The sequence below is a fragment of the Dermacentor variabilis genome, chromosome 4, assembly GCF_050947875.1.
Source record: "Dermacentor variabilis isolate Ectoservices chromosome 4, ASM5094787v1, whole genome shotgun sequence".
Taxonomy (NCBI): Eukaryota; Metazoa; Arthropoda; class Arachnida; order Ixodida; family Ixodidae; genus Dermacentor; species Dermacentor variabilis.
Window position 1 is genome coordinate 231,012,407 of NC_134571.1, and position 23,469 is coordinate 231,035,875.

Below are 23,469 nucleotides of genomic sequence, written 5' to 3' on the forward strand. Positions count from 1 at the left end.
CTTTGCCACTATAGCAAGCAATTTACTTAATCTACTAGCTCTTGAGTTAATTACCTTTCAAAGCAAGTGTTAATACAGATGCAGTAAGGATACAAAGTCCGCAACATAGCCAATGTTTATTGGTTTCTGTGCAAGAAAAAAAAATTCTCCAGAGAAGAGGTGCAACTTAACGTGCATGTAATATTTTATTCAAGCCACGGATTTAATGCTATCGTAGCAAATTCATTACGATAGCCTACACTTTTGCTCTGTCAAATTTAATAAGAGGCAAGATAAGCTTTCAAGATGCATCGGGCAATTCATGCTTGAAAACCGACAAGAAAATGCAACTGAACGGTACCGCGTTCAGCGCAACGTTGAAACTTCGGGTACTTTGCTGTCTTGTCATTTGCCCTTGCCGAGGTTGAAATAATTCAAGCTGCTCCGTAAGCGCGATTTTTGCATGCTACTCAACAAAAGAAAATTGTGACGACCTCGTCGTCTGCTGGGGATCGAACACCTCCTAGCACTGACAACTCGCAAAGGCGCACGAAGCAAACGTGAAAATGCACTTCATTTGCTGTGTAGCGTGTCAACAAACGCATAGCAATCGGAGAATGCAATCTGTACAAGTTTTTTATTCTCCCTTCGCGTACGTACCGAATTCGACGATCCACGTCTCCGCGATTGCACTTGTCGACGAGCACATCGAAATTGGATTTCACCGCTCTTTCTGCGCACGCGCGAGGAGCAGTAGTTGCGAGAGAGAAATGTGGGGACTTTTGGTGCTCAAAATTTCTCTTCGCCTAGGTACTACGGGGAAGAAAGCTGTTAGCTCCGTTTGTCCCTAGCCGAGCTTGCAGCACAGAATCGACAGGATGCGTGGGCGGCAAGACCAAAAAGCCGCGTCCGAGGTGAGTTTGTTGCTATTTTGTTGCGACGGCAGCATATTAAATTTTGTAGTCGCAGGGGATACGTTTGGAAGTGAGGTGTCTTCTCGAATGACTTTAGTGGCAAAGTATTACGTCGTGCCGATGCATTGTTCATTAGTGTCGTTGATCAAGGTCAGCATACCACGCACTTCAGGGGAATCGCGGGAACGGAAACAGTTTATGAATTAACTGCCGTGCCGATGCATTAGTTCTTAATGTAACTGAGCATACAACACACTTGGAGATTCGTGGGAATGGAAATTTTGTACTCTGTATGTGTATGTGTGTACTTGCGTCTCCATGCGATCGAGCCGTAGATCGTTGTGAGAGCTGTACAGCCACACTGGCAAAAGACTACGCCCTGCGGATGAATACGGAAGAAATGTATGCTAAAGAAAAATGGTCGTCATGCAACTTCATAGCAGTAGACCTTTGTGAAAGCTGTACAGTAACACTGATATTGGCTAGTTAATAATCCCGGCTGTTACAATGTCTAGCTCATATAAGGGGCGCTCTATGTGGACGAAACAAGGGCTCAGATCGCTACAACCGCATGCGAAATACTCTGAATGCCTGCCAGTACACTTGTTCGGCGTCTCCGTGCTTGTACTGCGGCAGGAGACGTGACGGCAAGTGGGCGCGTATATCACAGTGGCCGCTTTCCACTCTTGGTATACTTTGCCGCAATACAATGCGCATGCTTCATTGCGCGACACTGGTGCCCTGCAGCGAAGCTGGCTTTAGGCAAACGGCATTATGCAACGCTCGAGCCATCTTGTCCGTCACTGCGGATAGAAAACGCATACACGTTCAACCTATTTGAGCTGCATCATTTTGTCGATGTTTACCCCTCTATACTAAATGAAGAGGATAACGTACGCCAGTGTGGGTGATTTAAAAGATTAATAAAAAGCCCGGTAACATATGTGCTGTCAGTGAAAAAACACTATTAATGCAGGTCTCCACGCTCCTGTAAAGAAAAAAAAAGATGCAATTCAGTAGTGACCCTCTGGAGGTGGATCCGTACCTATGTAAGCACAGCCGGCTCATTAGTCACAAAGTAGGAGCTGAAGAGAACTTTTTAATGCTCATTAGACTACATTGACAGCGATTATTTGTGGTCAGCCAGTGACAAATGCATTGCACCAAACAGTGAGACTTCGTCTTAATCCGCAATGCTTACGTGGCGAACAGGAGAGCAAAAGGTGAAAACAATGTTTTCATACAAGGCAAGTCATCCATGTAGTGGAATTGCATTTATCGTTGGTGTAGTGTTGATGCACTTTCTGAAGTCCAACCTTTAATGCAGCTTAGTTTCCGTTGGTGCAAGTGCTTCTACTGGAAACATCCAAAATATGATTTATCAAATCAGGTTGCCGTCTTGTAATTTTTGAAATTTTCCTCTGGTCTTAACTCTTTTCTGAATCTGGAAGAGCTGGCTGATTGTACATTTCATCTCGAGATAGTTTACACACTTCCAGCAACACAGGTTACCACACTTTGTTGAGTGCAGATGAGCACTGCAAATTCTATCATTTTGATGAGGCACCGATCTAATGCCACTCACTCTTGCCACAACGCTTTCTCAACTTGTACTGTACTTGTTTCTTCCACCTTCCATTTGCAGCACCAGGGCTAAGGCGCAACAGCAATAACATTTCTAGCAGAAAATGCTTGCTCCTTGGCATCTGATCCCCCGTTCATTTGCTACTTTCTTCCAATTTTTTTTAATGTGGTGCTCCTGCCTTCACACACTGTCAGACTGTTCTCCTTCATGCGTTTCCTTGTACTCTTTCTGTCCGCTTCTTGCTCAACATACCGTGCATGCCTTCAGTCATTTCCAATTGATCGATGCAGTCTTGTCCTTTTCTATCTCTCCTCCAGAACCTGCAACTTTCGACAACCTAGCATTATTTTGCTTCTTTTTGTGATAGTGCCTGGCTATCTGTTGCTGATGCCACACATTCACTTTGCAATGGTTTATTAGACCACATACATAAATTAATAGCTGTATAAAACCTTGACCCTCCAGCACTTCCACAAAATTCATGCAGAAGTGGAAACAAAGATTACTTAATTCCTCACCACACGTTACTATGTCTGCATCAAAGCTTGATATTACCAACATGTGTGCAGTGTCGTTGCCCATGCTTCCTGGACAGGAAAGCCAGTTGCTCCAGTTCACAAGGCTAGAACAACTGCGAAGTGATTGAGCTATCTGCTTGTGCTGCATTTTTTTGCCACAAGCTGTACAAGGTCATGGCTTGTGCTGCAGAAACCGCATCTTTTTGCCTGCTGCATTCCTTTGTGATGCATTGAACGTGTCTGCTTCTGTTTCCCCTGCTATTTTTACAGAGAAGCTGTATATGGCTAGGTTCTGACCATGACCAATAGTGCATACATCGACAGGGTGTGCAGAAAAAAGTTGCGTCGACAAAATTGAATCCACAGTAGCCTGCTGTGCGCCAGCAGTGATCAGTGGCTCCGGAGTGCATGGCAGAATAATAAAACGTCATTGTGTACCCACCAATGTCTGTGCCTCGTTTTCTTGTGAAGTCGACATCGCTCTAGCGACGTTATCAGCAGTTTTACTTTGGTCCTGCTATGGCCAGGATGCGTCTAGTTCGTACTGAAGAACAACAATGTGCATGTTAAGAGCACCGGTGTGAGCAACAGCGTGAAGGCAACGGGCAGTTGCTATAGCCAGACCCGCCTTGTCTGCAGATCCGTAATGTCGGCTAGCTGCTCTGTGACCGATGAAGAACAGCGTGCCCGTGAGGATCACCTTTGCAAACAGAAGCGGGAGTGGGCACGAAAGCATCGGCGACCAATTGCAGTATATCACAGTGACCACAAAGCAATGGTTACCATGGTGACAAAGTAAATAGAAAATCAAAGATAACGAAGTTGTGTGTATGTTTCTTTATTTAATCAATATAGCAATTAACCATATATAACTCAATATACTTGTCAACAAGTACAGCTTCAGCTGGTCTTCCATCTTCACATAGTGGAAGGGCTCTGAATTGTATTTTTTTTATCATTTGTCATCAAACTTGTGCATTTTCTTTTTGTAATGCTACAGCCTGTTTCATGCCATTACTGTTTTCTCTGCTTTTGCCTATTCTGCAGCAGTTGCTGGCATTGTCTCTTGCCTAGGTGTTGGTCCGCACGACATGCTAGAGATGCCATAGACAGTTTAATCACAGGGTGTTCAATGCAAGAGAAGGTCAAAATTACTGGTGTTTCTAATTTTTTAAGCAGCGATTTTTGAACTCTTGTGTGATAAAATCTCGCTTTGTTGATAAACAAGTGATTATCTTTGACAAGTTGTTTCCTATGACAACATTTTTTCTGCGTCGAAAGTTCACACATTTGCCAACAAGGTGCACACACGAGTCAAAGAACTTTGAAACTTTATATATAGGTCTTGCTTCATGCTTTGTCACTTGGTTTGACATTTTATTCTCATTTTTGATCTCATTAACCTGGCTGCTGTGTGGGAATACCGAACTTGCTGCTTAGTACTCGGCATGAAACAATGCTTTAAAACCACTGTGTTGTCCACTTGCCTCACCATGCCACTGTGTGGTTTTGATCAGAATTTTCCATCATAAGTACACTGTTACAAACTTGCACATGACAAGTATGTTACCCTATATGCAAGCAATGCACTGTTTAAAGCCGAGCTAAATACTTCACCAAAAGAACTGCTTTCACCTCCAGTCCACTCTTTTTAGTCTGTTGTCTAAACATCCTGCCAAATACTGTCATTGCTATTGCGTCCTGCCGCAGATGTTCATTGTCAGTATACCTTAATTGTTTTGCCTGCTAGCGCAAGTAATATGCCTGAAAATGTACTATGGTGGTGGCCTGTCCGCTTAAGGATGACCAATTTTCCTGTAAACCATAGTAGCCAGAAGAATGGTATTTAAAATGTGCATCACCAAGGTCCTGCAGAAGAGCAGAGCTCAGTGTTTGAGCTTTGACATCACTCCATAGAATACCTGCATATAATTTGTGCTCAATTAACCTTGCTGCAAGACTTTTTCCAAGGGCAAGGCCTAGAATGTTGGTCAATTTTTGATGCTCTGACCTAGTTTGATGTGATTTTCTGTGACATTTTTCTCTATTCCTTTCTTGATTATCTTGGATAGTGGCCTTCTTAGGAGCTATTGCTTCATTAGATGTTTCCTAGGAAAGAAAATCTTGGAAGCCTTTATACCACACTAGTGCGCATCATCTGTAAGGAAACAAAGCACTGCATGAGCAGAGGTCTGTCTGCGGCAGCTGCTGTGAATTGCGCCCACGCATCACCCATGTGCTGCCCTCATGGTCTTCCAATTAGCAACGCAGTTGCGCCACACCTTGCTTTGTTTGCGAAGTGCCACACGAGATAGATTGTCCATGCTAGCCAATATATTGCGAAATGGAAACCTGTATAGAGCTGCACTCAAATTTCGCATTAGGCAGTAGGCGAAATATTTTGTAAAAGTAACAATTATATAAATACCATGCAATGAAACCAATCAATATGTACTGAACCAAACTTGTCACCTAATCGCACTGCAGGGAACCCCTGATCATTCTAAGTTACACCAAAGGCTTGTCATATTTAAATAGTCTCTTGTGCACGCAGTGTATGAATGGGATATCATTGAAAAATATGTGAATGCCTAACGGAGTGTAATCAGGACTGGCACTTTTTCACTGTAACTGTCAGTTCCCTATATGTTGCTTTGCTATAGGGAGGTTATGCTCTAATAGAAACAGTTGGAAGACGGTTCTGTCCACATTGTCACTTCCATCTATATTTGTGCATTCGTTTAAGACCCATCAACTAGCCCAAATTAATTTACATATTTCATAAAAGCAAGTGCACTGCAGTTGGAGCTTTGGAAATAGGCCTGTGTTTAAAACAGATTCGAGTGGTCGACACACGAAGTGGGCTCGTTCATGCGAGTACCCATGTCAGTGCTGTATTGTCTTTTTTTGAAGAGGATCGATCTATTGTTCCTGCTTTAGATAAAGTCTAGTGATCTAGAGAGCATATTTTAAAAGGCTGATGAAAAAGGGAACACTTTTGGATTTTGCGTGCTAACTACTATCTTGTCAGCTGCTACAGTTTTTGTAAATATTCAGTAAATATATTTGGTGCATCTCTTTTCCTGTGTAACACTTTCATGGAGGTTGCGGACGCTTCCAGACGCAAGACTGATTTATGCAGCAGGTGCTCCTTGGCTGCATCTGCAATGCTAGCTCAAGGCGAGAATGCTTTGGCCACGTTGCCATCTGCATCCACAGTCATCCTGGCACAACCGCCATGGTATGTTGGCCACAGAAACGTCACGTGGGTTGACAATATGTGTAGGCTGCTGTGAACACAGTTGGCAGGTGGGCTTTGCTTGCCTTGCATGGTTTAGATTCCAGCTTATGATCTTGAAAATCTCACCTTGTGCTTCTACTGAAGCATTACAAGCAATGGTGTCTGTCCTTTGGCATCATTATCTAAAACTTTTCACCTGTGTTGCCATCTGTTTACAGCAATGTTTCTCTAACTTATCTTATGTTCAAGTGCCATTGTAAGTTAATTCTGGTTCACACATTTGACCCATCCTGTCATGTCTCGGCACCAAATGTTACGGAACCTGTATCTGTGAAAATAGAGGGTTTTCACACCATTTTCTCCTCTAACACAGGATACTGATGATGTTTAGAGCATCAGCAAATGTCGATAGCGTCTTGTTTCTGGAGAGAAATCGGCAAGGAAATGCTCTGTCCTGACAGACGCATGTACCGTGATGGGGCTGATAACACCTGTGTGAATCAGGCCTTCGTGAGGAACATAGTTGTCAATTTACCTTTAGACTAGTCTGGCTATGTCAAGAATTGCTAGATAAAACATACTTCTCTCTTTCAGAAAGAGATAATTGAAGTGTTTTGGAGGTTTTCCTAATTTCCTGCCTCTGGCTTGAGCAGGTGTGCAAGATGCAAGCATTAGGTCCATAGAATTGACTGAAGGTGCACCACTGTAAATGTTTGGTTTGCCTGCAAGACTGTGAAACATGCTTTGTTAAGAGTCTTATGGCTTTGGTAAATATTACATCTCAATGTGCAGAAATACGTCTCAAGATGTTGAACTTTAAAGGGGTACTTGCATGATATTTTTGACTATTCATTTCTTGCGTTAAATCAAGGTCCTAGACTTCTAAACTCTAGAAAAAATTGTGACAAGCTTCAGAGCGCAGTTAGTAATTAGTAGTACTGACTTTTCTACAGCCAATTTCAGTGTAGTTTTTTTATACAGTGGAACCTCGATACGATTCTGCTTAATACGTTTTTCGAAATGTTAAGTTTTTTTTTTTTTTCTTGAAAATCCGATTTGGTTGGATAATATGTTGGATGATATGATTTTCCTATGGTACACTTTATTTTCCAGTTCCTGTGAAGATCGTATCAATGAGGTTCTACTGTATTTCAGTTTTTAATTTATTTCTCATTAACCCTTTATTGACAATTGTTGCCTACAGGCAACATACCAGAAAAAAGAATGTTTGTCTTGCGTAGTTTAATTATTCAGTACCAAGATTCTGGCTAGCTGTCTTTGGCCAACACTGAATGAGAGGCAACAACTGTCATTTGTTAGTTCAGAGCAGACGAGGAAGTAGTTTGGCACGTGACTCACTGTCTTTTAAAAGTAAGGTCAGAGGATACAGGCCGATGCAAGATATCCAACTGCGGTGGTGTCACACATCTGAAGTAAAGCAAAAGAAATGTTCACCTATGGTTCATATGTGACGAGAGCTGTCTATACAAATTGAAAACAAAGCCTCAGGTGGCTTGGGGTGAGGCCCACTTCCAGATTCCTGCCTGGGGCTATTGTATTATTATCATAAATATTTACCCCTTCATATCAGTAAAATCATAAAACTTTCCACATATTTATTCATGAGGTGGAAATGTGCACATCAGCTGCTGTGAAATATAACCTCACCGAGCATTCGACCTCAGTCAACCTCAAATTTGTCCATGAGGTTGCCACTGCCATAGCTAAAAAATTTTAACAGCCAACCAATGTCGCATCACTTAGGGAGGTTGAGATCAGCTTAGGTTGACTTCATTACGTCAGCCGTGTGAACCTTGTGAGGTTGGCCATCTTTGCATGGAAGCCTACATTCTATGGCCCCCTGTAGAATCCTGGGATGCTATAACATAAAATGATTCCAAACTTTTCTATTCCAATTCTGCAATCAGCCCACCATGATTGGTCAAAACTTTTTCAGGCCACTCCAAACTTCACCCGTCTGTCACGCGACGTCACGAAAACCGTGATGGCTCTCCATCTGCTATACATGTACACACTGATTATGAATGATTAAACTGCACAAAAGAAAAATAATTATTCCTGATTCAACGCCTTTTCACCATTGGCCCTCTGCTATTGGTTCAATGTTTTTGGGTAACACCCACCTCGCCTGTCTGTCACGCGACCTCACAAAACCACAAAAACTGACTGCATCAAAGTGACGTGTACGTGAAAAAAAAATGCATTAATATGCTGAACAAAACTGAAAATTTTTCTGAATAGCCAGAGACTGCCCCGTTCTGAAAGGAATAGAAGATGGCTGCCCGCCGATCGCTCAGGCCCTCGCTACTCACATCTGCCGGTCAGCATGTATTTGTTTGCACATTATAAACCTTTTTGCACGGCAGTAAAACGTTATCGAGCCCTTGCGGCATGTATACAGCATCGCTCTGCCAACTCTTCCTTGCTGAGGATTCGTTTTAGCGGCATTCTTATCCTTCTGTTGCAAGCCGCCGCGATTTTCGACCAGCCACCGCAAGCTAAATAAGGTGAAGCGGACCATTCGGAGAAGCCAGCACCACCCTCTTCATGCGGTTATCTATTTTCACTGTGCTGGCTCGGCCCCATCGAAACCCTCTCCACTAGACCGTACACCTCGCCTCTTGTCAGCCAATTAGATAAGAAAAACCGCTGAGTGTAGGCAATGTTATTGGTTTTGGAAGTGAACAAAGGTGACCACCTATAAACGAGGAGAGTGTTTGGTTGGGTTGTTCAGACCACGCTGCAAGTCACTGCCCGATGCTTGCGCCGGTGGTTACATAAATTTGATGTCAGGAGATTGGAATCAAAACAGTTTGAAATCATTTTATGTTATAGCACCCCTGAATGTGCTTTACTTTAGGTGCGTTCAATTCGCTTGCACCGCCTGAACCAGTTCACGAGGTGTTGCACCTTGCCATTCGTTCCAGTGGTGCAGCAATGGCACCCGCTGAACCACTCCGTTCGCTTCAAAAGGTGCAGGGCTGATTCATGATTTTGCTGCACCTACTCCGCTGTCGGTGCCGACTTGGTGCAGGCGTACAGGTGCGACGCAGCAGTGCAGCAGACAATCCAGCACATGGGTGCAAGCACCATTAAAAGCCCGCTTACACACGTCTGATGTGTCTACAAGTGTGGTTTGTAGTTAGGCCCACAAGCTGATAATTCTTGTAGTTCACAATCTTTCAAATGTACGCACTCTGTGCACATTAATCGGGCATAACATAACGCCTGCACCGCATCTGCACCTTGGCATTTGTTTCGAGTGTTGCGCTGTGCCTGCACCGCAGAAACAAGCTGCACAATTTCTGAACTTCTCGTGAACCTTCGTTAACTGGTTCACAGTTGTGCAGGTGAATTGAGCAGACCTTTTAAGTGCTTCCACATGAAGCTCTTATTTGCCCTTACGTTGCTTGGTGGCCTGATGGCTGCTTCAGGTATTGTACAAAATGTTCGATTCAACATTGAAAGAAAATTCAAGGATATGAATGCTTATGAAGGCCAAAATTCAGTGACATACAAATGCATTAATTCTGCACATAAACTAAAAATTGTCAAATTTCCTTCTTCCTAGCTGCATTCAGTTAAGCATGCTACTAAGTTGGAATTGCTGGAAAAGTGTAAAAAAAGGCAATTCTCTTTTATAGTGTAGAGCGTCGACTGATAACTGGCCTTACGGCCAGAAATGATGTGCTTACCTTGAGGAGGATGCTTTAGTTCAGTGCCAACTCTAATCTCTTCACTCAAATACATGTAAAATGCAGAAATGCTTTTGAGACTACTGGAATAATTTCAATGAAATTTGTTGCATTTGAGAGAAAAAGTTAAATTTTAGTCATTCTAGGCTGCATAATTTTGATTTAGGACCTTGAATATTTAGGAAAAATTGCTGAGAGTCAGTAAGCTTACAAATATAAGCACAAAGTTTACAATTTCATAGCTTTTGTATCAAGTTGTAAACTTCATACGGAAGTCTTTTTAATTTCACAATTTTCAAAATTTCCTGCCACAAAAAATTGCCCCCTAAAACAGTCGCTACATTTCAGCTTTTTTTTTTTACATGTAACCAACCTCATCGAATTCTGCTGCTGGCTTCAGAGAAAAACTATTTCTCTGTTCCCATGTATTCAGATAGGAGCTCCCAAGATAAAACTGCCTCCAAGTCAGGTAAACCATTGTATTAAAGAACATTATAAGGAAGAGGAGGAGAAGGAAAAACATTTATTAAAAGAAAGAAAGGAAAAGCAGGTGTCATTCTGCTTGTGTGGGAGGCGCCCTTAGTCCAGGACTCCTGCGGCTCTTGCTGTCTCCCGGGCTCGCCACACCTGGTGTAACAAGAATTGTGTTCTCATTTGAATTACTGGAGTATACTTTTTCCTTTGTCATAGGTGGAAAAGTAAAGTATCAGCAACGTTCTCACACCTACACTGTCCTTATTGGTATGTAGTGTGACTAAATTCTGCTTTTGCATTAGTTGTGTTGATAGCATGCTTGTTCCAAATTCTTATTTGTTCCTTTTGCAAATTTTCATTTTGTTCACAGAACTTTCCAAAAGGGGAACGTATCCAATAAAATAAAGCACTAATTTACTTTCATGCTGAAGATTCATAACTCTTACAAATTGATGTGGTTTCTACCTGGTGATCTTTACTTCACTAAAGAGTTATGAGCTAGGTACTAGGGTATCCCAGCAACATCATGAGCAAGCAACACCATCTTCTCTCATCTCTTAGAGAAAAAAAAATCGTTATAACTTTACTTCACTCTGCAAAATGCTTAAAGCATAAAAATATCACTCGTTTTTTTTATTTTTACATGCTATAGTACACAAGCGCCTATTAAACAATGAACAGTACACCTCATTGTCTTCTCCCATCCAGTCATCCCTGGCCCAAGACTATGCGGCTGCCAGGTCAGCAAGCCAAATTAAAGAAAGTGTACCACACATGAAATAGCACGCTGAAAAACTTATAGATAAATTGTGTTGTAGTTTAACCTAACCCCTCCTCCTACATGACAAAAATTTGTTTGCATGTCAAGGTAGCATCAGAAAATACTAAATTTCTTTTCTGATTGAAATTAAACCTGGAAAGTATTCTATCAAGTGCAGAGGGCAGAAGGGCATTAGCAAATAGCATAGCTTTCAAGATTTTTCACGCAGTGCCTATAGGTTGCCTTGATGCTGCCTCCAATCTCCCTTGTACTGAAGCATGCACACACACATTATACCTCCATTGATACCGAAGTCCCACTCAAAAGTCTGGCCAACGCAAATCATCCTGCATGTACCGCTGACAAGGTGTACATCTTTGGCGAAGTTATTTGCGATTCAAACATCTGATGGGCCAGAAAACTATAAATTTCGTTATGTCACCATTAACCAAAACACGAATTAATATTCCTGCTTGCAGGGACACAAACTGACTGCTGTTACTGAACAGCGCTCCGTGGCATTCAAGTGAAGAATGATCTTGATCGTCACTTATACGAATAATCATTCGGTTGTAAGGCTGGGATTCCTAGGTCATGTGAATTGTAGTGGAGCTGCTTAGTGTAGTGACTGATTTGGGGCTGCTCAATATATATTTTTTTTTTGATGCCACTCTAATGTCTGCCAAATAAAAGAAAATGTTTCTTTCTACATTGTGTCTTATCATTGCTTTGCAATTTGCAAGCACAGTACAGCAAAAAAGGGGCCTTGCCTTACATAGGTTCTATTTGAAATAGGCAATAGCTGTTTATTTCGGCATACATGCTGCAGCTTGTGCTCTCCAGGTGTCCAAGCATGAGTACCTGCTTCTGAGAAGATGACAGCTGTAAGAAACAAATGACTCTGTGTCACACAACTACAAAAACATGAAAGTGCCTGCTTTATGATAAATACAAAAAAATGACAACTCAGGCAGACTGGCAGAGCAGTCATCAATAATAAAACAAGACATTGCACAGTTTATTTGCCTAAGAAATGAGGTCTGCACATCAAGCTTAGCAATTCTCGGCAGCTTGCTCGCTTTATACAATCAGTCCACATTGTTAGCTCAACATATCCGTTTGATGGATTTCACAGTTCTCTTTAACACTCTGCCTGTCCCTTACTTCACCAAATCTGTTGTTGCTGTGAGCACCGCTGAAATTACAGCGGAATCTCATTGATAAGTGTCCAGGAAATTGTAGCTGTCATTCGTTTTAACATCTATTTCAACAAACCAGTTGGGCAAGGGCCTAAAAACCAGCAATTTGGAACCATCAAGTTACAGTGCACAGGGCTGGGCAAACACTTTGAAATTGGGTGCCAACAGCACAGAAGGTTCCACTACCCGCCGTGGTTGCTCAGTGGCTATGGTGTTAAGCTGCTGAGCACGAGGTAGCGGGATCGAATCCCGGCCACGGCGGCCGCATTTCGATGGGGGCGAAATGCGAAAACACCCGTGTACTTAGATTTAGGTGCACGTTAAAGGACCCCAGGTGGTCGAAATTTCCAAAGTCCTCCACTACGGCATGCCTCATAATCAGAAAGTGGTTTTGGCACGTAAAACCCCACAATTTAATTTAATTTTAATGTTTGCACTAACTTTCAAAATGCAGGCAGATTTAGGTGAACAATCACATTTAAGGTGGAGGTTATGTGCTGCTGATCTATGGTGTAAAAACACACATCTTGCTTTTACGTTGGCCTTGTTAATCAAAGAAACATATGTGCCATAGAATCTTGACTGTGGGTAATATTAGTGATAGCCACATTAGACAACTGCACCCGTCCTTCTGGGGAGCTTCTTTGCATTCTTATGAGAGGAACTTTTGAAGTTCAACCATGTTATAGTGCTGCACAGCGAGGGCAATTTCGTTTCAAGGCCAATGAACCAGGAACGCAAAACATTTCTCTATGGAGTGAACAGCGTACCCTACTTTTTTAAACTTACCAAGCTGATTGAGCGTATTTTTTCTGTCCATATCGCCAACAGAAATCTGCCAATATCCAGAACGAAGATCAATAGAAGAGAAATAGCTGGAACCATGGAGGCAGTGAAGGACATCGTCTATATTTGGGAGCAGGTAGACTTCCTTCTTAGTAATTTTGTTCAGATGACGGTAGTCTACACAGAAGCGCCACGTGCCGTCCTTCTTAACCAAAACCACAGGTGACGCCCAGGGACTCGAAGAAAGCTTAATGATGTTTTTATCTAGCATTTTGTTCACTTCACTTAGAATTACTCGGCGTTCCGATGCAGAAACTTGATATGGTCATCGGTGAATAGGCGTAGCATCGCCAGTAGAAATCCGATGCTGGACCGCGAGCGTCTGGCCTAAAGGGTGATCGTTTGAAGTAAAAAAATATCTCGGTAGGAGGATAATACGTGGCAAAGGTTGTCAGCCTGCGCAGAGAACAGGTCCACCGCAACCATTTTCTTTATGTTGGCATCGGTGCCCGAGGCTGGTGCAAGGGGCTTGCTAAGCTCAGAAGAACCATCGGTTGATAAAGCTGCTACGTGATAGTCGCCGAGACAATCAACGTTGACAAGGCAAATACCTTGCAGTAGGATTTGCTTTCCCAATCCAAAGTTAAAGATAGGCATGCGAGTATGGTTAGCAGTAACAGTCAGAATGCTGTGAGGCACAGTGATGTCATACTGTGGTGGAATGTTGGGCAGAGGAGTGCCGAGGTACTCGCCATCAGGAACAGGTGGGCAACACAACAGTTTAATATAGGCTATTGACTTCGGTGGCAGGCGAATAAAGCAGGTGAGGCGTAAGCGACACTGGGGTGCGTTAGAAGGTTCTACGAGAATCGGCAACTCAAGGCAAAGGGTACTGGCAGAGCAGTCAATAAGAGCAGAATGCGCAGAGAGAAAATCGAGTCCGAGAATTAGGTCATGGGGCAATGAGCAATCACGGTGAAGAGGACAGGAGTGTGGCGGCCGGCGATGCTCACACATGCCGTACATATGCTGATGATAGGCACAGTACCGCCATCCGCAACGCAACCGACGCGTGCAGACACTGGGGTGAAGTGCTTTTTCAGTCGTCGTCGGAAGGCAGCACTCATAATAGAAAGATGTGCTCCTGCATCGATGAGTGCAGTGACAGGTGTAATGGTTGGAGTCGGGCATGAAATAGATGGTAGCTGGCCCACGCGGTCATCGAACTTATCCACGCTGAGGACGTTGTTGAAGGAAGAGACTTGTTCTCATCAAGAATGAGGAATCTGGGATTTATTTACAGTATCTGCATGAGAATGTGACAGTTCATCAGTCTAACATGACTGAAAAAGGAATGCACCCTGAGGAGCCGCCAACGGCTCCTTAAATACACTGTCCTCCCGAAATCCCTAGGTGAGGGAAAACGGCAGTTCACCGCCGACTAATTCGGAGCGTCCAAAGTCATCGTAACCAACCCGCCTTTGAGGGGGAGGGTTTATGCACTCACTTCTGCACAGGTTGCACTGACCACACCAAGGTGAGAGGGTTTTCGCAGACACTGTGCTTGACCCGAGCAGGCGCCTCTTTATTCCAGAGTTGACCCTGCAGTCAGTGGCCGCCGCATCTGTCCATTGACTGATGCGCGAGACGGGTTCTAAGCTGCCTGAGACGGCACCGCAAAATATCTTCCAGGAGCTCCCCTGCTCCAAGCAGACCTTGACGGTGTACACACTAATAATACTTGCTCCGTCCACTGTGTCTAGCCATCTCGGCACCCTTCCGTTGGAAACGAGGCGCATTGTCCTCCTTACAAAACCAGTCGCCGCCACAGCCATGGTAGCGCCGATGGGCTGGGGACTGATGTCTGGTCGTCCTTTCAAAGCGAGTCGTCAGAGCAGACCTGGTGGTGCCTTTCCGTCGGTCCCTTCCTCGAAGATCGCCAGCACCTGCTGGTCGAACGTAACACAGGATACCCGTCAACGTCAAGAAAGTTTTGGTTCGTAGGTAACATGAGCAGAGAATTTGAGGGCAGGGTCGACAACACAGCTTCACCTCCAGAAGCTGTGGTGCCTAGTTTTTTGGCTGCATCCAGGAGGCAATAGGCGGCGAGGAGAAGCGACGGGCCTTGGGCGTACGAGACTAATGGCATTGAGATGAGGGCGAGTGGCTGTAGCGAAGGTTCGGAGGTGGGGCATCAGCGGCAGTGGGTTCTAGGCGGGTGGCATAGGGAACAGTAGGTCCAAAGGTGCAGGAATAAGCGCAGGCGTATGTCCGAGGAGGTGGTGGCCATTGGTTGCGGCAGTGACAAGCAACGTGGTCGATGCGACAGCAGTGGAAGCAGATCGGCTTGTCATCAGGGGTACGCCATTTGGACGGGTTGCGATATGTGGCAGAAAAGGAGTGCCGGGGACGAGGAGGGCCGCTAGAGAACGGGGGAACGCTGGGTTGAGACGTGCAACACACGGAGTTCAGACCCATGTTCTCAAATTCCTGTCTGACGACGGCCTGAATCCTGGCAATTGTGGTTGCTAGCGGGTCGGGAGGTGTTGCAGAGAAGGCTGGCCAACAGGTGGCCTCGAGCTGGCGGCGAACAATACGGGTTCGGTCATCACAGGTGGTCGCCTGATGTGGTCGACCCTCACATGTCGACGTAGCAGCACTGTTGGGTAGCTGCGTGATGTGGTGTGTGATACGGCGGCTCTTAGCTTGTTCAAGGCGACGGTATTAATTTGTCATGGCGCCGATAGGAAAGACGTTGCCGAAAACAAGAAAATTGAAAGCGTCGTAGGCGATGCCTTTTAGCCACCTTATCTGCTTCAGACATAGTATGGTGGGCTTTGTGGCAAAGAGCCAAGACGTCTAGGATGTATCAAACGTATGGCTCTGTAGATGTCTGGTCACAAGGCGCAAGAGCCTTTCTCGCGGCAACCTTGCGCCCAAAGGGGTCGCTAAACAGTTCTCGTAGCTTTACTTTGAAACTGTCCCAGCTCGTTATCTCGTCATGCGTTCAGAGTCGCATGCGTGGGGTGCCACCGAGATAAAAGATTACATTAGCAAGCATAATTGTTGGATTTCACCTGTTATTAGCACTGGCGCATTCATAGAGCTTGAGCCAATCATCAACGTCCTGTCCCTCCAGGCCACAGAAGAGACCAGGGTCACGATGTTGGGCAACCATGACGATAAGAGCAGTCGGACAAGCTGAAGCCATTGCAGATGCGGTCTCGTCACTGGGAGGTACGGTGACAAGCTCGATGTACCGACCACTTTGGAGTGCCGTGACGAGGACGGGGATCGCTAACCTCCACCAGAATGTTGCACAGACACAGACGAAATACACAGATGAAAGAGGCTATTTACATGCTATTTACACTGGAGCCAGACAGCCAGGCCGACACTCGCTCACGCCATGAGCCCAGACACACTTCATCTCTTCCTCGCGGCGGCTCATCTCTTGAGCATCTCTCGATGAGATCGTAATAATATGAATGTCTGTACTACATAGTGTGGTGTGTAGTGTGTGACACGGTGCAGCAGATGGAGAGAGACAATAAGCAGACGAGAAAGAATGTGCGCGCAGAGGCGAATTCCGTACTGGATGGAAGACAACGTTGAAGAGCGTCCGGCACGTGAGCACGCAGCACAAGAAAAAAAAATAATAAAATGAAAATGCATCCAATCAGAAGAAAACACGGAGCTTCCAGGGGCCAATCAGGAAACGAAAAATCGACGAGAGCAGCAGAAAAGCGAGGTGCGCTGGCAGAAGGGAGAGTTCTAGGAAGCGACGCCAAGAGAAGGTCGGCCACCGGACTGGGAGTTCAAGACTGACCGGCAGGTTGCGGACCCGAGCCACCAGGACTTCACCCAACTGGGACCTCCTGCCAACCCGTTCCTGGGCTTCACCACTCTACCCGATCGTGAACGGCTGCTCGAAACCGGCGAGTTTCTGCGCCCATGAGCAGAACGAGAGCAGTCGGGCTATGGGCCCGAGTTCTACGCCCAGCTGCCTGGTCAGAACGCCATCACCATCTGCCGCCGCCTGCCTTCCCTCTTCAAACCGGAGCCACCACACTCTGGTCGCCTGTTCATCCACCAATCCCATCGACATTGTGGTGAGACATTACATTCTTTTCTGTTTTTCAAATCCCCTTCACCAACGAGAAATTTCGCAGCATCCCCCCTTCAAGTATTTATTGAAGAAAACTTTCAATCAAGAATTCATTCATGCTGATGTAATTATGCAATGAATTACACAACTTCATTCAACTTGCTTGAACAATGAATAAAGAAATTAAATGGAAATCATTAGTCGGTTGGACTACACCTTAACGTGCAACATAATTGGTGAATGCATATCCATAATTTATTTCCTTCCATGTCAATTAATTTCATTGCTCTGATAAATTTTCTAATTATTTTTTTTTTTTGCTTGCATTACTATGACCACAGCTAAAGTAATGTAAGGTGGCAAATTATTCGCTGCTGCCAAAAATTAAAAAAAAAATTATTTTTTTTTGCCACTTGTCGGCAGCAATGCAAGTGGAAAACTGCTTAGCAAGATTTGTATCTAGCAAATACGTATGCAGTTGGCATCTTCATAACAACAGAGAGGTGGATCATGCTACACTGAGGCTGAAGGGCTAACAGGACAAACCTAGCTGAGCTAGACAAGGGTGGACCAGTGCATGGCACTGGCTCGGGTCAGGCCAGGGAAAAGTGTCCATGCAGTGCTCTACTTTTATGCACTGTTTTCAAGTACTGAAATTTCATCCTTAAAATATTTCTAGGTATTGCAAGCATACTATGCTCTTCTATATCCATCGCAGCTGCCTCTCATTTTCACAACTACCTAAGCTTTATAGCTCAGAATAGCTGTAAAAATAAGGTATACTGAAGCGTAATGTTTTGTTTATGTGTTCCTGTCGTATGTTGAAAGGCAGCGTTTTGGTTGCAAGGTGACTTTCAGTTGTGTTTTGCCTCGGCACCATGACAATGACGTATTGTCAAAAATTCATTCAACATGAGAGATAGCAGTTGATGCCATAACGTCACGCTTACTTTTTAAGTAGCCGGAACACATTTTTACACAAAATGAATTCGCCCAAGGCGCACGATCACCAGGTCACTACAGATGTTGGTAAAGCACTATTTATTTCACACAACTGTTGCACCTTCCTTGCAACTGTTGCATCTTCCTTTCCTTAAATTCTTTTCTTTTTCACACGGAATGGGTGGTTTGCATAAAATTAAAATATCCGGATACACAAAAATACGGAGCAGTAAAGGTAAAGCGGCAGATGAGCAATATTCTCGCACCAACGTAGTGACAAATGAGCTGCTGCAAATGCTTCTTAACAGTCATGCTTTAACGGTGCGAGTGGTGCCTGCATTATGTTTAGAAAAAAATTACGATGCACTACCGAGGTTTTGCTTCGTTTAACACGTTAAAGGTAAACAGCGGGACTCCGCTGTTATACTCTGCGTCGTCGCAAACTACCGAAAGGCGTCACAACGCATCTACAGCGCTTAAATGGATAAAGTAAGGCTATCAAAAGCTCCCCTTAAATGCAAATCGGAGCGCCGAACCTATGCGTCCTGTTGGAAAGACGAAGCGAGTGCTCTTCAAAACGCTATAAACAATGGCCACATATCGATTCATCAATAAAGATCGTTATAAAACGATTCTGTGTACTGGCGGTGCAAAAAATACGAGCTGTTTGAAGAATTTAAACCATTTAAACTGGGACTGAATCTTTCAATGACACGGACGCCCTGCAACAAACCAATAGAATAACTTATAACTTCCGAGCACTGAAAACAAGATTAACGCTTACAAAAAAAAAAAAAAAAAAAAGATTGGCTTTGCTAGTTTCTGTTTCGGTTTCTGATGCATGAAGCGCCACCTGCTTCCTGAAAAAAGTGCCATGGCAGCTTCCTGTTTACTTTTCGAAGTTGGCGTAACTAACGCAGCTGAGTATGGCTGAGTCTCGAAGCTTTCGTGTGCCGTTATGCATAACGCAATCTCATTGAATAGATGCTGTGAGTATTTGTGAAGCCTCTAGAAAGTCCTGCATCGATACGTGTGTGTCTTTGTATACGCGCCATCTCTGGAGGTAAGCAAACCCTCTCAGCCAGCTTGCGCCGACCTTCGTTGCAAGGGCAATATTTGTAATTTAACTACATGCTTTATCGGTATACGGCTGCATCTGACCGCCACTTTCTTATAGGCCTGATGAAAAGTGGTATTGAAACCACTACATGGGTACTACCGTAACCGTAATCTCTACCGTAATCTTAACCTGCGTTTGCGTTTGCTTCAGTTCTAGTTCGATTTCAAAACAAAATCCCATTATTATATGCTTAGCATGTTGGCTTCGCCCGATTTGTCCAGAATAATATATATATCATCGCCTTATAACAGACACGTCGGTATCAGAGAAGCTCGCAGGTAGGTGTGCCGTTTTTACTGCCTAAAGTACGTATGAACGACGTAGATAATGACACCTAGTGATTCCTAAATAACTTAGAGTAAAGAAATGCTGTGTTGCTGCGAAATTTTAGTAATAAAGCAAAGATACGCCTGAAATGTTTTTCAGTGAAGTATTCGTGCACATACTTGGGGACGTATTCTGAAACGTTCCAGTTCGGCGATAGTTTGCCTAGGCAACAATTTCGCCTTCAGGCGCGCGCTGAGATGCTAAAATTGCATAACAAAATACAAATTGCATAGCAAAATACAGTGGTGACTACCAGCTGATGCTTTTTGCGGGAATTACCAATATATGTAGCAATCAAAATGCAAGAAAAAGTAGCAACAGAAGAAAACAAATTAAACACCTGTGAGTTTATTCAACCATACACTTGTGCATATATATGTGCTCACAGGTAGTTCTAGCTTTCTTTTATTGTGTACGTGTTTTGCTGCACTACCCAGATACCATTCCATGATGACCGACCAACAAGCCCATATTGACACCCTTGTCAATTTCATTTCTAGTACAACAGGCTTTTTTCAATATGTTCCTCGGGATTTTGGGCATACTGTTGCCCTCATTGCCACAGCTGCTAGCAGCACGTGTGTCCTAAGGTTCTGTATTCATAACAAGCAGCTTCCACAGGATATAAAATCGTTGTTTACTGGTTTCGCACCATTCGAATGTCGGTCACGGAAAAAGAATTTTGAAGATTGTATGTGCTAAACGACTTCAGCAGGCATGTCTCCACAGAGATTACCTCAGCGTGCAGATGTTTGATCAGTATGAGCCGTGCGTCGCAAGGAATCTTCTGTGGAGGCACCTGCACTTAGCTGATCAGGCCACCAAGTTCCTTTGGCAACCTCAAATAAGACTACTACGGGCTCACGTGGACAAGAATTGACAGAAAGCAACAAGTGATGTCTACGTTTCTGAAGGTTTCATCCTTCCCAACAGTGTGTGCAAAGTTCTTGGCCTCGGTCCAAAATGTGCCCAAGCTACCAGCTGGACTAAACCGGAACTTCCCTGTCCATCATAAGTAAAGTGTCCAGAAGAGCCCCGCAAGAAGATGGTGTGAGGATGAACTCAGAAGTTTAGATGCCCTGTTACGATGTAAGCCCCAACCTTCTAAGTTACCTGTAAAATGTGTAGTCTTACCTGAAGAATAATTCATTGTGTGTCATACCAGCTGACAAAGAGGGTGGTTTTGCAGTTTTTTCCTTTAAATGTTTCTTGGAAAAAGCCAGTCAAGCAATTTCTGCAGTGTTGAATGAGCGCAAGCATGTATCACTTATGAAAGCAGCAGCGAAACCAAGTGAAATTTACAGAAAGTTTAATCTCGATAAACTAAGGAAAAGTTCAGAGATGTAATTTTTAGTAAGTGCACAAGGAGGATGTTCCTTTTCAGGTCATAATTTTCGAAAGGAGTACCTGGCAGAAGCAAGCTGCCCTGTACCTGGTTTCAAAGCTGAACGTTAGATTGATGACCAGTTTCTTGTAAAAGGTTCTGACAAATCCTTGATTTTGTTAGGTTTCACGGCAAAAAGGGCTTCAAGGCCTTCTCAGCTAAGGTCAGAGAATTATATTATTCTACCCTGCTCAATGACATTATTCAATGTGTCGAGGATTGTATTGACAAATATGGTGCCGTAAGGCTTTCACAGGAAGCAGGTTGTTTCAGTAGAAGGGTATTTAGAATTATGGTGTTTTTACATGTCGTCAACCTTTGCACAGTGGAACAATAGGCTGCATCTGCAGAAGAAAGGCATTTGCATAGGGTTGTGTCTGGCTCCCGTCTTTAGCAACCTATATTTAGCACAATTAGATAGGCACATATATGACCACCTCACGGGACTAACAGTTTTTCAGCGAGCTTTTAGATTTGTCAACAATTTTTTAGTGTATCTGGATTTCCCTAGTAATAGTTTTCTAGAAAAATGTCCTGATGTCTAAGATTTTTTGCGAGTGCTTGAGACCTCTTGAAGTGCAATACGTTTCAGTTTCTTGACTTTCAGTTCATCTCTACTGATAGTAGGACTTGCTGGGCTTACAGTCCATGAGCTAAGAAACCCCTTCTCCAATTTCGTTCAGCCCATTTGAATTTGGTGAATAGGGGCATAACTAACTAATAGGGATGGCATTCTGCCCACTGCTGCGCATGTGGATGTAGGCCGAAATTCAAAACATGTTTTATCGTTGCAAAACACGGAGACCGTGTTACACGTGAGATAATCAAAGCGGGAGAAATTCTACGTTTAAAGAATGGTTGAGTCAGCACCCCTCTATTGCTCTCACTGACGAGGAGATCAGACACCTCGGGCTATCACCACGTTGAATTTTGTGTGGCTTTGTCGTGGCGTTCTAAGCATGGTTGGTGGGCTATTGTGTGACTATAAATAGCGATGCTTTCTGAAAAGAAAATAAACAGTTGGAAGTTCAGCACTCCGTTCTCTCTTCTATCCCTTCTGGTGGCTTTGCGCTGTTAACCTGAGTTTGAAGCATAATTTATCAACAAGCCCAATCTTAAACCCTTTGTAACTAACATGTGTTTCAAAAACATCCTGATGAAAACCAGTTTCCAGCAACAGGCTGCAAGTCTTAAGGAGGCTGGTTACCCTAACCATGTGTTGGTGTCAATGGCAGAAAGGCTGCTCAAACAGGAACGTTCGAGACGATGCCTCCGTGCAAATGCAAGAGCTAGCAGCCGTGACCAGGTGAAAACCGCTGTGATTCCGTATATACACCAGATATCACATAGCCTGAAAAAGATAGGAAGCCAAGGTAACGTGCGGGTATTTTTTCAGCTCCAAATAAGCCAAGCACCTTGTGTAAAACCACTAACCCAATAAGGACAAAAAAGCCGGTTTGCGGTAGAATCGCAAAGATGAGTTCGTCGGATGCGCTGTAGGAGTGGTCTATCATATTCCACTGTCATGCGGTAGATGCTACATAGGCCAAACCGGAAGATGCATTAATGAGCACTTAAGAGAGAAATAGTGTATCAGGTGATGATTTTCTTGCTTTGCATTGCAATACATGTCCATGTCGCCCTCTTCTAAATGACACCGCTGTTATATACAGGGATAAGCACAAGTGTGTAAAATTAATAGTAGAAACTGGGCAAATCCTCTCGGCCGCTGACCAATGTATCAGCGAACTATCACTATCATTGTCCGTGAGAAAGTTAGATTATTTGCGCATGCCATGAAAGTTGACTGCATTTGCAATGGATCATTTAGGTTTCTTGGTGTTTTCTTGTTGTACCGGTTTTAGACAGTGGTGGCTCTACTCATGAGCCATATATACAGTCGACTTCCATTAATTTGATCACCTCTCTGGGGTTTTACTTGCCAAAACCAGTTCTGATTATGAGGCATGCCCGTTAATTGATCCTGACGGGACCATTGAGACTGGTTGAATTGAACAAAAGGCATAAAAGAACATTGAAACATGCCATTGCTTCACTTTACAGTATTTGCCTTTAAAATTAACTTTGGCCGCGTTTCAGTTTAGCGCTACACCTGCAACCATCAACAGCTACCAACTCGCCCAGTTTACTATTTTTCTTAATTTTAGCTTGACTGCAATACAGCCATGTTATGCATAGAACCATACCAAGCAGGGAAAGGTGCCATTGTTGCAAGACAGCACGTGTTCCCTAATTTACGTACATGCACATGTGCAGTCTCCAGTCACAGTATGAGCACCAAGACGCCTAATAGGTGTATGGGCAGGCCTTCAGAGTTTGATATATTCACACTCTTTTGTTGGCTTTTAACATCTCCTCGGCTTATCGCAGTTTTTTCAACTTACTGCCTTCCTTT

General features: G+C 43.9%; 1 protein-coding gene across 18 annotated transcripts; it reads left to right on the top strand.

Annotated features, from left to right (window-relative positions):
• The first annotated feature begins 693 nt into the window (after positions 1-693).
• LOC142580180 (uncharacterized) lies at positions 694-22,084 on the top strand. 18 transcript variants are annotated; one of them, XR_012827613.1, is made up of 7 exons: positions 702-1,942; positions 3,636-3,824; positions 6,101-6,237; positions 10,354-10,422; positions 10,644-10,694; positions 13,218-13,308; positions 16,312-17,584. XR_012827613.1 is itself a non-coding variant. In XM_075691057.1 (6 exons), the coding sequence occupies exons 2-5, from the start codon at positions 6,183-6,185 to the stop codon at positions 13,259-13,261; spliced, it is 219 nt and encodes a 72-aa protein (XP_075547172.1). In that variant the 5' UTR covers positions 709-1,942; positions 6,101-6,182; the 3' UTR covers positions 13,262-13,308; positions 16,312-16,353. The 18 variants fall into 18 exon arrangements, 10 of the variants coding, with proteins under 10 accessions (XP_075547169.1, XP_075547168.1, XP_075547171.1 ...); XR_012827615.1 differs by having other exon boundaries at positions 702-893; XR_012827614.1 differs by having other exon boundaries at positions 703-1,942; positions 3,636-3,791.
• The last annotated feature ends 1,385 nt before the right edge of the window (positions 22,085-23,469 follow it).